The sequence below is a fragment of the Mus musculus genome, chromosome 11 (assembly GCF_000001635.26).
Source record: "Mus musculus strain C57BL/6J chromosome 11, GRCm38.p6 C57BL/6J".
Lineage (NCBI taxonomy): Eukaryota > Metazoa > Chordata > Mammalia > Rodentia > Muridae > Mus > Mus musculus.
In genome coordinates, this window is record NC_000077.6 from 90,336,174 (window position 1) to 90,350,808 (window position 14,635).

General features: G+C 43.9%; 1 protein-coding gene across 6 annotated transcripts in view; it reads right to left on the reverse strand.

Annotated features, from left to right (window-relative positions):
* Positions 1-361: 361 nt before the first annotated feature.
* The window catches only part of Hlf (hepatic leukemia factor), a 54,383-nt gene continuing 40,109 nt past the window's right edge, over positions 362-14,635 (reverse strand). For 3 of the 6 annotated variants that reach the window (NM_172563.3, XM_006533007.2, XM_030245856.1), the window contains exons 3-4: positions 9,585-9,805; positions 362-4,801 (exon numbers count right to left, since the gene is read on the reverse strand). In NM_172563.3, coding sequence (NP_766151.1) covers positions 4,586-4,801; positions 9,585-9,805 — 437 coding nt within the window. In that variant the 3' untranslated portion in view covers positions 362-4,585. Of the gene's footprint in view, positions 4,805-9,584; positions 9,806-14,635 lie in introns of all 6 variants that reach the window. The other 3 variants (XM_006533004.1, XM_006533005.3, XM_006533006.1) reach the window with 1 other exon arrangement.

Here is a 14,635-nt window from a genome sequence, read left to right on the forward strand (position 1 = left end):
CATGGTGGGTTTTGGGAATCGAACCTGGGTCTTCTGGAAAAGCAGCCAGAGCTCTTCACCTCTGAGTCAGTTCTCCACCCCTTAGGTAAGTTTCTTAACTTGCCTAGTTGGCAATTCCTGTCATTTCCTGTTGTATAAAAATTGTAACCTCATTGTATGCTTTCTATTATTTTGGGACTACAATATTCCATGTGTATAGTGAAGTACTTAGTATGTAAATTATCAATAAATGATACTTTATTACTAATTAGACAGCATAATTATCATCTATGCAAACCTCTGTAAATGGTCTCTCGGTTGTGGTGATAGAAACAAAATCAATTGGTAGCCAGCTGGTCACAAAAAAAAAAAAATACATGAAAAAAGGAAAAAAATTAGTTTATTAAACATTTAGAAGAACAAATGAAGTTTTGGACTTGACAGCATAAATACCAGCAATATCATGGTATACAATTACACTAACCTCTTGTTAACTTGAGCCTGTTTGACAGATGCAATCTTTGTGGTGTTGTCGAAAGGATAATACCTAATTGTTATGTCTGGTGAGGTGCTAAAAAAAAAATTACAGATTTTCTGTCTCCACTTAAACATCCACACACAAACACACATTCCCCAACACAGATTTTGGCAAAAATGCATTAACAGTAGTTATTGAAAATTCAGTCCATCAAGACCTACAAGTTTTGTTCATTTATTATTGACACTGATTTTTACCGAACACCTGGAGTTGAATTTGGCTTCCCCAGAGGGTTGTACTCAGGAGCCCTCAGTAGGAAGCAAGTGCAATCAGAGCCAGAGAAGAAGGTATGTACCCAGGGAGGGAGGGCATCACACCTCAGCCTAGTCAGCTGCAGGAAGCCAATCCCAGCCGGTGGGGACAAGCCACACACAGAGCTGTCTGAGATCCACAGGCATCGATGCCTGAGGATCTCACTAATTAACTCTGAGGAAGTTTTGAGTTTTTTCTAAAGGAATGCTAAGGGCCAAACTGAACAAACTTTTAGAAAGAGCAAAGTATTCCTTGTATTTTACACATCATCAGTTGTTTCATCCCTGGACAGGAGAGACATTGCCACTTACAACTCACGGCAGGTCATCCAGACCTGAGGCTGTAGCCCTTTCGAAGGTATGTTTAGACTCAGTGTAAATTCCCACGGTAAGATAATGGGTTAGAAAGAGCCTCTGGGTTCTTTTATCTGGTTTCCCCCTCACCCAGTGACTGAGTCCCATCATGCTATTCTCAAACATAGGCCCATTCTTCTTCTTCTACAAAGGATGGTCCCTTCAAGGCCTGTTCTATTTAGAGACAAAGGCCTGGCCAAGTCATGCCTGATGTGGTTTGTGAATGACCCAAAGCACCAGTCCCTCTATAGTTGGGGACTGTCATCCAAAGCCCCCCCATCCCCTCAGGGGAGCATCAGCAGAGAGAAACCCTGATTCCTTTTTTTTTTAAAACTTTCTTCGAGAATCCATGTGACTAATGAAAAGATATGACCTGACCAGGAAGTGCTTTGCATCTGAATGGCAGGGCATGCAACATTTCAGATGCATTTGGAATGACCAAATAATTAACCATGGAAAGATGCCTACCTTGAAATGGTGACAGTTGACAATGGGACTTCCTAATGGCTATGGTCTGCTGCAGTTATCTGACCCTAGGTTCTAGCTTCTCAGGGCATTGAATGGCATTTTCTCATCTAGTTAATATCCAGGGGCAAAGAGAAGTCAGCCTGGGGGTGGGGGACTGATAATTACCTACAGATAAGGCACCTGTGGAGATTCCAAACTCTTGAGTTTTTTGTTTTGTTTTGTTTTGAATGAGGTAGGTTTTCTACAAACCTTTCCTGGTATACAAAAGAATAAGTTTTATTATGATCTTTTTATATCTTCTGCAGAAAACATTTGTGATGTTTATTTGGTAAAAACAATTCCAAGAAAGGCCAGGCATGCTTTTCTTCATCGAGTACTGGATGGTTCCATGTGTCTGGGTGGGCCACAGTGCAACCCTTGAACACTTCTCTCCTTAAGTACTCATCTGTGCCCTGGCAAGCACTGTCATTGAACAGTTCTGCAATCCCTCTCTTTCTCTATCTTCAAAAGGACCAACTTTTTGGTGTCCCATGGCTATTACTGAATTATCTCTTATTCAGTTCTATACAACATGGTTGAAACATTTTTTTTAATCAGTAATTTGCTTGCAAAATGTATTTTATTTCTCTCACTCTCTCATCTCTCACCGTGGAATACAACAGGAACCTGGGAAGAAACCTACAGGTCTCGTTTTCCAGATCTGTGACACTGGACAGCGGAGTGGCTGAGGGAGGGGGGAGGGCATCACTGGATCCGCAGAGAAGTCAGATACTGTGGAGGCAGGAGACCGGAAAACATCCATGGATGGAAGGGGATTTTAATCGAGCACAAAAATGTGCTTTTGAAGAAACAGCAGACTCTCTTGACATTATACAACTCAGTGAAACAAAATAACAGCCATCTTTAAAGTCAAAACAGCTATCAAACTCTAAGCCGTACACATAGCACCGAGGTCAACCTTACACTGCGTGAGATAGATACACAGGCCGAAAGCGAACAAAATCATCTGGGGCTCTGGCAGCCATACTCCATTCCAACGACTCAGAATCCTGAAGTGAACATTTATGTGGCAGATGCTTTTCCTAAAAAACACTGGATCATCCAATAAATATTTGACTAAAACCCGTTTTGTGCTTTTGGGTGACGTTAACTGACTTCCTTCTGAGACCTAATAAGAAACAAGAAAGCGTTGGAGCAGGAGTCGTCACAGCAAGCCTCAGTATTGTCATAAAATTTTAATTTTAAGCAGAAAACATGCTGATGTGTCAGTAATAGGTTTAAAATATTAAAGATTTCAAAAGCCCCCAAGCACTCCTCTGAACAGCATTGGTGAATATATATCTTTGCTATATAATTTTAAAACACGGAATAGTTTTCCTTTTTTTCTCTTTTCTATATATAATATATGTCTTCCAAAATACATTGTCAGTATTTATATCTGAAAAATACTGTACAAAAAAAGAACTTCCTATAATTACTCTGTATAAACATTAAACGATTTAATAATCTCTCCTTTTGGTCTATAGTAAACATTTAAATTGATCGGAGAAACCACAGTTTGTGACAACACCATCCCATTCTGAGATACACCAGTGTCTTTTACATTCATTTTTTTTTTCAGAAGTCCACTTGATAGGCGCACATATGTTCAAAAGCAAACAGAGGATGAGAAACACGGGCTCCGGAATCATTCATTTGTGAGGCATTCAAAAGGACACCACGGGGGGTGGGGGTGGGGGTCAAGGGAGGGCTTTTCAAAACATCAACTTTTTCACTTAATTAACTGATTTCTAAAAACAGCAAAATATCGTCCCCCCCCCAAATATATATATTATAAAACAAAGTGGGTAAACTGAATCTTAAGTCAATCGTTTTGAATATCAAGAGGGAAATGGAGAAAGTGAATGGGCTAGAAAAGTGGGAATGGGCTGGGTGTGGGAAGGGGAGACGCACGACGAAGCACACCGTGGCAAAGGCTTCTCCAAGATGCATTATTATTATGTTTTTGGCATACATACTGATAAATTAACCCCTCATTCTTAGGCCTTCCCTTGCCCTCTGCTTCCCTGTCCTGAGAATATTCTGGTCATGCACAAATGCATTACTTGATTTTTGAGTTTTTTTTTTAAAAGACAGTGAAATTCCTAGGTAGGGAATTTTTTTTCCTACGTCCACTAGTTAATACTCAGGCAGCATGCTCTAGCGTACACTAGGATTATTGCTTTAGGTACAGACAGTGCAAAACACACTCTGTGTTCTATAAGGAATGGTACTTACTTATCTGGGGTTGGTGGAATTAAAAGGAAACTTAGTAGGTAGCAGTAAGTAAATATGGGACTCTACTAAATCTAAACAGCACTTTAAATTTGAAGACAAGTGTCACCAAAACTGAAAGGAAAAAACGAGAAAGGGTGGGGAGGAAAAAGGGAAGGGAAGTGGGGCAACCTATGAAGGAATTCAGCTGCGCGCAGTGCTAGGGTATGCTATGCACCTTTCCAGCATGGTAATTCATGGCTGAAACAGAAACAAGAGCTTATGGTCTTGATCACTGAGATCCAGGGCCCTGCTTCCTGAAGCAACACAGACCCTGGCCAAGTGAGATCGCTAGAACACAGAGCAAGGCAGAAAGGGGCAGGAAGGGAGAAGGAAGGGGAGGAAACCCCATGGGAGTCTCCAGGGTGGAATAAAAAACATGGCACCTTTCTTGTTTGGAACTAAAAGACAACAAGAGGACTATCTTTAAACGACAAGTGTGAAGGAATACACACATATACACGCTCACACATGCACACCGCTGACCACACATGGGACCATAAGCACATATACACACACACAAACATACATACATACGCATAGATGCACACCAAAATATGAGTCAGTTGCGTTTATGCCTCTGGTAAAGTGCTGATGTCAGAAAGGTTGGTTTGGGTGTGGGGCTACCAGACAGGAAACAAGCTGTCCATCTATTCAAAAGCCAGCCCACAAAAATGCCATCTTACAGGGGCCCGTGCCTGGCCTCGTACTTGGCAAGTATGTTCTTGCATTTGCCCAGCTCCTTCCTTAAATCAGCCACCTCCTGGCGGAGGGCCGAGTTCTCCTTCTCCAGGAATGAGGCCCGGATTGCGATCTGGTTCTCCTTCAGCCGCCGGGCATCACGGGAGCGCTTGGCCGCCATGTTGTTCTTTCTGCGCCTCGCCCAGTACTTGTCATCCTGCTCATTAGTTACAGAAGGAAAAAGAAACAAGATATTAGGTTTCAGCAGCACTGGGTGGCAGCCAGGGGTGTGCTGAGATACCAGCCTGGGTTTCTTCATTTCTGTCTCCTTCCTTTTCAGCTTCTACATGTCTGAGGGTATGATCTGCCAGCCATGGCTTTGGTCCTAGAGAAAGGACCAACCTGTCGCAACAGGCTTTGCCCAATGCAGTTGTGTGCCAGTACAGGAGAGCGGAGAGTTCAGCTGAATGCCAAAGGCTCACCACACTCCCTAAATTCCATTCCAATTTTCTTCACTTTCTTTGTTGAACTTTTCTTTTTTAACTTACTTTAATCCTATGAGTACACATGTAGGCTTCTCTAAGTTGGGACTGTGTCACTGGAAGGCAATATGGTGCTATCTCTCAAAGGTAGACACATGTAAATTTTAAATTAACTAACGCCCCCTTTTTAAGATAAAGTCTTACATATCCCAGGCTGGTCTTGAACTTACTATGTAACCAAGGGTGGTTTTGAACTCCTGATCCTCCTGCCATTGACTCCTTAGCACCACCATGCCAAGTCTCTCTACAATCTATCTTAATGAATATAATGTTGCTATAGCCAGCCACTCCACCTCTATGATTTCATCTAGCATTCTCCATGTTCATAGACACAGATGCATTCTTGGTTATAAAATTATTTGCAAAAGTCAAAAATGTGAAAAAAACGAATCATCTATAGTAGGGTTGATAACTACATCATCATAGTCACATAAAGATATACTCTACAGATTTTAAAAATAAAGACCTGAGATGGGGTGGGGACTGCAAAGATGTGTGTGATGACCTGTGATATGTGTAGAAACGACAGCAATCTGCTGGAGAGCATGCATGTTCATCACAGTTTGTCTAACATTATGCTTTACTAATACAGACATGGCCAGATCGATTTATAGTGGCTAATATAGGTCCCACCATAAGGGGGACGAAATCAGGGAGGCAACACACATGAGGAGGCTCACCCACCCTTTTAGTTTATATCCTGAGCTATCAGAATGTCACATAAGGGCTATGTGCACTTCAGTAATTGAAAACAGAAATTAAAAAAATATATTGACTTTCATTACTCAATGTACTCCTACCAATGGCTAACATTTAAATAATGTATTCTAATTTCCTGCGTAACTACTTGCTGGGTTTCAATTACCCAATCCGGAATTCTCATATCTTTCTCCATCATTGCTCCCCCTACCAAAAGAAAGGAAAGCTCCCTAGGTGGACGGTGGGGGATAGTTTGGATCTTCTTAATCCACAGAGGGGACGGTGCCAAATGGAATTTTTGCAACTCCTTTTGTATCATCAACTTGCTCCAGCAAATATCTCTGTCTTAGCAAAGCTGATACTTTAGTTCATATCGCCTAGAATTGGTAGGCGAGGCTAATTCCTGCCCTCTCTCAAGACGCCAAGGGCAGTTGGCACTGGAGGAAGTCACTCACATGGGTGAAGCTCAAAGGTTGCAAAACAAAGGTCAGGATCAGTGGTCTGTCTCTGTCCACTCTCTCTGGCTCTGCCTGTGCCTCTGCCTACCAGTCCACTCTCCTCAGCAGACATGCACCTTGTGTGGAGACCATGTGTGAGATGGAAAGTGTGTGAAGGCACTTCCTGCCTGCTGGTCACAAGACTATCCTTTGTTCATAAATTGCCTCGAGATTTCTATACATTTTATAATGTGTAACGGGATCAAAAGGGCATCTTTGTAACAGCTGGTTTGCAAATTCTTCTTAGGGAGGAGGGAGCCCTTGGGAGAATGCCTGGATGAGCTTGCTGTGGTTGTTGATAGAATTTGCTGTTTGTGCTTCTCAAAGCTGGTGGGAAGGGCAGAAAGGGAGGATGGCTGGGAGGTCCTGGGAAACCCAGTGACATCACATAATGGAGGTATCTGCACAACAGTGAAGCACCCAGCTCTGATGGAGGCTCTTGGTGGGACTTGGGTGTCCTCCTCCATTCTGTCCCCCTTTATAGTTAGTATCAGGAAGTCTACCACACTTGTCAATATGCCCAGGAGTATGGTTTCCAAGAACGTTCTGCTGAACGGCTGAGTCCGAATGGATCAGAGCCAACGCTCAGGGCACACGAGGGCAGGAGGTGAGGCTATACATGAGCACAGCCTTGGGAAGTGGTAGAATGGCTCTAGTGTTCTGTGACAATTCTGACCATGTCTTTAAGGGCCAATGAATCACCAACTAACTCTTCACACTCAGTTCTCATTGGGAGTTCTGGCTCAGGCTTCTTAGCATTCTTATCACTTGTAAAGTGCCTTCCTCCCCAGCCTCACCTGCTCGTATGTGCAGATGAGCTAGCAAAAGACTCTTCAGTAGGAGGGAAGCAAAGAACAGAGCTGTAAGAAAGGATGGAAAAAATGGGAATGATGGGAGAAGGGATATCCTGGTCTAGAAGCACCAGCTTGCCTCCTTTCTTTTTTTTTTTTTTTTCTTTCTTTTTTGATTGGAGACAGGGAGGCAAGAACTCTAGTGGGAATGATGGAATTGACACTGGATCCCCTGGCCCATCCTGTACCTGCTCAGAGCTGACGCCCTCTGGCTTCCCAGTGACCTTCACTCAGGGACCCACTCATCACCTACCTCTAACAGATGACACTGCTCTTTTCTCTACAGACTAGAATTTCTATGAGATCGAGTGTGCTGCTAATGCTGGCAAACACTAGAGTCCCCTGAGCCTCTGAAAGATGTTTGCCAAGTGAATGAATGGGTCATTCATTAAGAGTGGTAAGAAATAAATGTGATGTGCACTATCAGCAAGGAATCCCAGTATGTCCTCATTCAGGTCTCCCTCAGTATAGATGCTAACCCAGAAGGCCAGCTTCGGAGAAAAAGCTAAGCACTTGTGTTCAACAGCATTCTTGGTACGTTCCTCCCCACTCTATTTCTGGTTAACTTGTCCTTCAGTGCTGAGAGCCACACACACCTTGTCTCCCACCCACCCCGGGCTCAGTCCTCTCTACTGAAGGGAGAGACCCTCACAGCTCTTCTTCCTGCATCTCAGCAGCTCCCGACTTGTGCTTTGAGATTTCACCTGCAATTGAAAACCACCTCTGAGGGCAGGCACATTGCAGGAGAAGGTTCCTGCCAGCTCCCTACCCACCATGGGGAAAGGGTAGGCTTAGCCATGACAGCAGCAATACATATGATTCCAGCCCAGATGGTTCATCACGGCCTCTTTGCTGCCAAGAGTACACGGGCCATTAAGTACGCTCACTCTTCAAACGTGCAAACTTGGAGATTCTCTGAAGGTCTGGCTACAAGTTTAATCTACTCCTTGGTAGTATCCTGTCAAACCGCATCCCAGTCAGGAAGAGGCCCATGCTGAACAGGCTTCATGGTTTGGGTGAAGAGATAAAACTCTGAAATACACAGACTTAGACTGCGAAGAACTCAAGACCCTGGAAGGCATCCAACGGCAAGAAGGTACTTTATTCAGGTTAAACCTGACCCTGGGGCCCCTTAGAGTCTAACCATCGAAGCCCCGAGAAGTTAGGGTTTTCTGGTACATCTCCTGTAGACTTTGTTGGGTTTGATTTTTAAGAGTGGCAGCTTTTGATTTGTTATGCCAGGGCCCCTTGTCTGGATTTGTCATGCTACAGCGACCTGTCTAGAACCTATCTTCCTCTAAAAGTAAAGTTCACCTCCGTTCCCCTTCCTGCTTCTCCATACCCTCAACTGTAAAGTGATAACTTTGGAGTTCAGTCATGACTCTTGCCCATTTTGTAGCAATTCAGGAGTTCTCAGAGGTGAGGATAACAGGCATGCTTTAGATCCTCTGGGTACACTTGCCTCTTGTATTCTTTCTAGATATAAAAAGGAGGAAAGACTGGCCTATGTTAGCTTACACGGTGTCCCCAACTCTCATTTCCCTATGGAGTGTGTCTACACATGAGGCCTACTGGGGGATGGGCAATGGGGACCAGGTGTTAGGAAAGGGCTAACTGTGGTTGACTATGTGCACTCGTCTATTGTTCTCATGATTGGAAAGAAGCATAAATAGAAAAAGTCCTATGAAATGGCTAACCATAAGTACTTCTCTGCTGGCAGAGTTTCGGGCATATTCTGCATCCTAAGGCAAATGACTCAGAATAAACAAAACAGGTGATTCTGTTTCCTGATAAATGACATATCCCCTTCAACACAGTCCAGGAAAAAAAACACCCTGAACTGCCTATTTAGTGAATGTCAGATAATAGCAATGGATCCATCATCTCTACCCACAATATGTCATCTTGGTCACCCAGAGTCAGTAATATGCAAGGGGAAATTCAGACTTGTTAGGTCCCTAAGGCACCCAGGGAAAAACAGTAGAGCTTACTAACAAGCAACAATGAACACTGGATGTAAGCCTCAAAAAACTGCAGTCCAGTCCAAGCGCCCTTCTCAAAACATCTCCCCACCCTCCATCCCCTTGCAACATTAAGAGAGTTGAGCTTGATGCATGGGTTCCCATGGGATCCCTTGTAGAGACGAGCCAATTTGCTTCTTTCGGGGACTCAACATTGCCGGGATCTTTGACTGCTTCTCCTTAAGTCTGATTAGTATCAAGACATGAAAGCGTATTTCAGAAAACTCCTAGAGAGGACGTACTGTGCCAGGAAGTCACGTGCCAACAAATATACTCGGAACTCTCAGATCTTTTGTTCTGTGTGCATACAGACTTCCAAAAACCACCTGTTTAGTTTCCCATGATCCCACTCTCCATTTGCCCATGGCCTGATTACCAGTTCCAATTTACCTTCAAATCATCGGGAATGAAGACTTTGCGAGCTTTCTTAATCATGGGCTGTGGCTTCAGTTCTTCCTCAGAGAACTTCCGTTTGCGAGGGTCAAACATTTCCTGCCCCGGGATGCTGGAGAGGGCAAGGTCTGCCGGGTCTGGTTCATACCCGACTGGTACCTGGATGGTGTCAGGGTCAATGGGACTCGGTGTATTGCGGTTTGCTGGCAACAGCTGGCCTGGAAAAACACGGGAGTATTAACTTATGGTCAACTCTAAGGCCACCCAGGTCAGAGCCACTTGGCAATTCTCTAGGACTGTTCGGAGTCTTCACTCTACTTGCTCTGACCTTGCTGCCTTTGGTCCTTATTCATCTTCACTGTTTTTCCAAGAACAAGGCAGAACATGATCGACTCGTGTTATTATCGGGCAAAACAAAGACACATACGTACTTGTTCACAAACAGGATCAAGAAAGTTTAAAACACACACACACATACAAACACACACATTCCCACTTTCCTATCATATGCATTGTTATGACTAGTTGTACGTCAATTTGACACAAGTTAGAGTCAATTGGGGAGAAGGAACCTCAACAGAGATGTGTCCACCAGGTTGGCCTAGGGCAAGACTGTGGGACATTTTTTTAAATCGACCATAGATGTGGGAGGACTCAGATCACTGTGGCTGGTGCCACCCCTGAGCTAGTGATGCTGGGTGGTTTAAGAAAGCAGGCTGAGCAAGGATTAAGGAGCAATCCAGTAAGCAGTATTCCTCTGTGGTCTTCATCAACTCCTGCCCCTAGGTTCCTGCTCTATTTAAGTTCCTTCCCTGACGTCTTTCAATGAGGAACTGCTTTGTCACAGCAGTTTGTAACTCTAAGATACACATGGAGCATCAGCTTCGCGCCCAGCATGCTGGATGATGTAATGGATCGAGATGATGTAATGGAAGGTTGTCACTTCAGGTTGCTTCCCCGGTAAGTCACAGAGACAGACCTAGAATTAGCCAGTTAGGGTAGGGTGTAGTGGTTATAGGATGGAGGTCAATCTCGGGTGCATCCACAGTACAGAAACCCATACATAACACAAAAGAGGTTGGTGGGGGTGGTGGTGGAGGGTATCCCACCGATGGCACTGGTGACCGATGGCATTGGTAGAGCTGCACCCTGAGACAGTCACCCACAAAAGGGCACGCTAGGCACAACATGCAGATAGACACAAGTATGCCAGTGTCTGTGCGTGTTGGGTTGTTGTGTGTATACCTGTCAGCGTAGGTATGTGCACGTGCACATGTGTGTGTACAGAGATGCCTACGTGGCAGGGGGTAGACACTAGGTGCCATTTCTCAACTGCGCTCCACCTTCATTTTTCAAGATGGTATCTCTCATTGAACCTGACACTGGTAAATGTAGTTACGCTGGCTGGCCAGTGAGCTTTGGGGATCTGCCCGTCTTCACCCCTCTCTCCCTCTTGGGTTTTTACATGAACGCTAGGGATCTAAATTCAGGTCCTTAATGCTTTTGTGGCAGATACTTTGCCATCTCCTCAGCTCTAGGTTGGCTTCCTTTTGTTTTCTCCAGGGGATAGAACCTGGGATCCTGAGCACTGCAGGCAGGTGCTCCACCACTGTGTTACATCCCCACCCATCCAGACTCTGCTACGAAGAGTCATCAGTTGTTGGAACCCAGAACGAGTTTGGGTAAAACTACTGGAGCTGTTGGCCACAGGTAAGAGGGGTGTGGGCATATAACAAACCAAATGACACTGAATGTCACAGGAGAATTTTGAGGAGTGAAGTGGCAAACAGCTAGTTTAGAACAAGACTCTTGGGGGTAAGATGGACTGAAGGGGCCACGGGTGGAGACAGGTCAGATACAAAGCAGTTTCGGTGTACCACGCCCACAAGTAAGAGTGGCTATATGGATGCTGAGAAGGGGCACATTCGACTAAAGCATTGAGCAGATCAGAAAGGGCATAATGGAGACAACCTAACTTCTACTTGAACCCTCACAGACTAAGCCACTGGACTGCACAAACATCCCCGGAACAATGGGTGGCTTGTGTTTCTTTGTCTTGCTGGTGAGAGTGAACTTAATAACAGACCAAATGTTTATGCCGGGAGTTCTGCAGCTTAACTTCTGGTTTCATCTGAGTTGTACAATTGCTCCTTTCATGCCCGGAGAATAAATGAGAGGACGCAGCTCGGCTGCATTTAGCTCGGCTGCATTTGGCCCGGCTCCTCTTCTTCCTCTTTGCTAGAGCTAGGCCCCCGTGTAGGAAGAAACCTGTAGGTTTCATTAAAAATATACCCCAGGGTGAACCATGCTACCCATTGCTTATATTGTAGCGAAACTGAAACCCTGCAAGCCTGTTTCTGAAAAGGCCTGGGAGGGAGCTTGAAAAATAAATGACCCAGATGACCTTCTAGGTCCCTTCTCTGCTTTGAGCTCTCTTTGTGCACTGCCTGCCAACGAGGAAGCCCCCCCCAAACCCCAGGCATTGGCAGGTGATGGGGTTTCTCTCATTAGCCAAGCTGCTGCATAGCTCCAGCTTCTAAGGACTGCTGAGCTCTGTACTAGAGGGCGATAATACAATTTCATCCTGGAACCTCTTGTCCATCAAATAGGGATGTTATTTTTCATGAAGGAAGTATCTTTGAACTGGATAACAATACTACCCAATGTCCTATCACCACTTCCCCGACCAGTTTGTAGGCATCCCTCCCTCTCTTCTCCTACCTTTTTACATAAGTTTGTTAGGTGTGTGTGTGTGTGTGTGTGTGTGTGTGTGTGTGTGTGTGTGTAAGGGGGGGAGGGAGAACTTGCAGGAGTCAATTCCTCTCTGGGTGCTGTGTACCCTTCATAGTTTTATCTACAACACAGCTCTTACACCACAGGCTCAGGGAACACGGAGGAGTTGGGGGTGGGGGGTGGGTGCAGAAAGATTGTAAGAGCAAGAGGACAAGAGGATCAAAACATCTGCTGTGAGATAGGGTCTTCTATAAACGGTAGGGAAGCTACGCTTAGGAGATCTCATCTGACAGTGACACCACCAGCTGATATACCAATGTGGATGGGGGAATTTTAAAAGGCTCTACCTCTAGATGAAGAGCTACAGGTTAGCTCTTACTGGCTGCTGAGAGACAGTGAATCAATCTTCTCCAGGGACTAGCAGTTTATCCGATCTTAAGGGGTCAGTCTTAACCACATATACATTGGAACAACATTAAACAGCCTCAGCAGGATATACATATATGTAATATTTCCAATAATTATTTTATTATTATAATATATGCTATAATCAAACATAATTAAATATAAATATTACACATATAATTAAGTATGAGATCATAAATTTGAGGAGTGAGGGGCACAGGAGAAGTGGGATGAAAAGAGGGATGTGTAGAAATGATAATATAAGCAGTATGTATGTGTGTGTGTGTATATATATATATGAAATTCTCAGATTTAAAAAAGATAGGCATTTGTTTTGTACTTTAAAGGTAATTTTATTATATTTTATCTATTTTGTGAGCCTTTGAGAGTTATTTGTGGGAGCTCATTTGTGCACATTCGTTGAGGTTGGAGGGCAACTTGTGTGGGTTGGTTCTTCCCTTCTACCGTGTGGGTCTTGGATATCAAACTCAGCCCATCAGACTCAGTGGCAAGCACTTTTTAGCTCCCTGAGCTATCTCATGAACCCAGTGTTTATCCAATTCTAAAACTAAACTTCATTGCCTCCTTATCCAGCTTACACCGAACAGGTTTTCCCACCCTGTTTAGGATGGTGTAGAGCTTCACTACTAAGAGAGTTTCCATTGTAACTGTATATCTGGCATATGTACATAATATGTTCACATATCGGTATATAATCCTGTATTACAACTATAATGGGTTTATTTGACTCACTCAGAATTTCCTTTCCTGTACAACATTAAAAAAAAAAAAAAAGCTGCTAACTAACGTTTTCCAAATGACTGGCTCTAATGACTAATATTGGTAAGGCTTAACATTTGACAGAACAAGATATGTCTTCATTAGAGTACTTCTTTAAAAAAAAAAGATTTATTTATTTTATGTGAGTACATCGCTGTCTTTAGACACACCAGAAGGGGTCTTCAGATCCTATTACAGATGGTTGTGAGCCACCATGTGGTTGTTGGGAATTGAACTCGGGACCTCTGGAAAAACAGTCAGTGCTCTTAACCACTGAGCCATCTCTCCAGCCCCACTATAGTACTTCTAACGGATGTCTGTGGTTGCTCCTACACACACCACCTTTTGGGGGAGTTTCAGAATGCCTTTGTTGAGTTTTGTTTAAAATCTTCATTGGGAGTTTTGGGTAAAGACTGCAAGTGAGCCATGCAGGCAGATTTATCTTTACACATTGAATATCCTACTTTTATATGGGGGATCTTAAAAAGAAAAGTCCAGTTCTTACAGTGGCCTTAACTTGTCACATTTTTGCTGTGTTTGTTAAATTTAAATGCTCTATAGAAGCTGTTACTGGTTCCTCTGTTTCCTAACTGGTTTTTGCTGGTATGTAGGAAGTGACAGGTTTTGAGATGCCAGGCTCATAGCCATCGACTTCCCCCACCCCCATCCTGCTTCTAACAGTTTTAGCAAGTCTGATTTTTCTTAACTTTTTAGTAAGTACTTTTATCAGCCACCTCTAGGGCTAGTTCCAGCTCGCTTCAAATGCTTATAATTCCTGCTTCTTCCTCTCGAAGAGAAGAGCTTTAATCTCACCGTATCAGCATCATCTGCATCAGCAACACGAGGTGGAATGAGGTAAAATGGGTAATCCCACTGTCCAGACGTCAGTGGAAGACGCTGTGGAAACCTCACACCGTAAAACCCCAGAGGGTCACAGTCTCAGAGTTAGGGACTTCCACCCCTATTGTAATGGCAGTTGTTTTTCAAATCAGAAATAAGAACATTAAATTTCCTCAAATGCTTCACCCTCTTTATTTTTCTTAAATCGTTTTTAACTTATTCACTTTGCATCCTGCTCACTGACCACTCCCTCCTGGTCAACCCCATCCCACAATCCTTTCCCTCCTCCC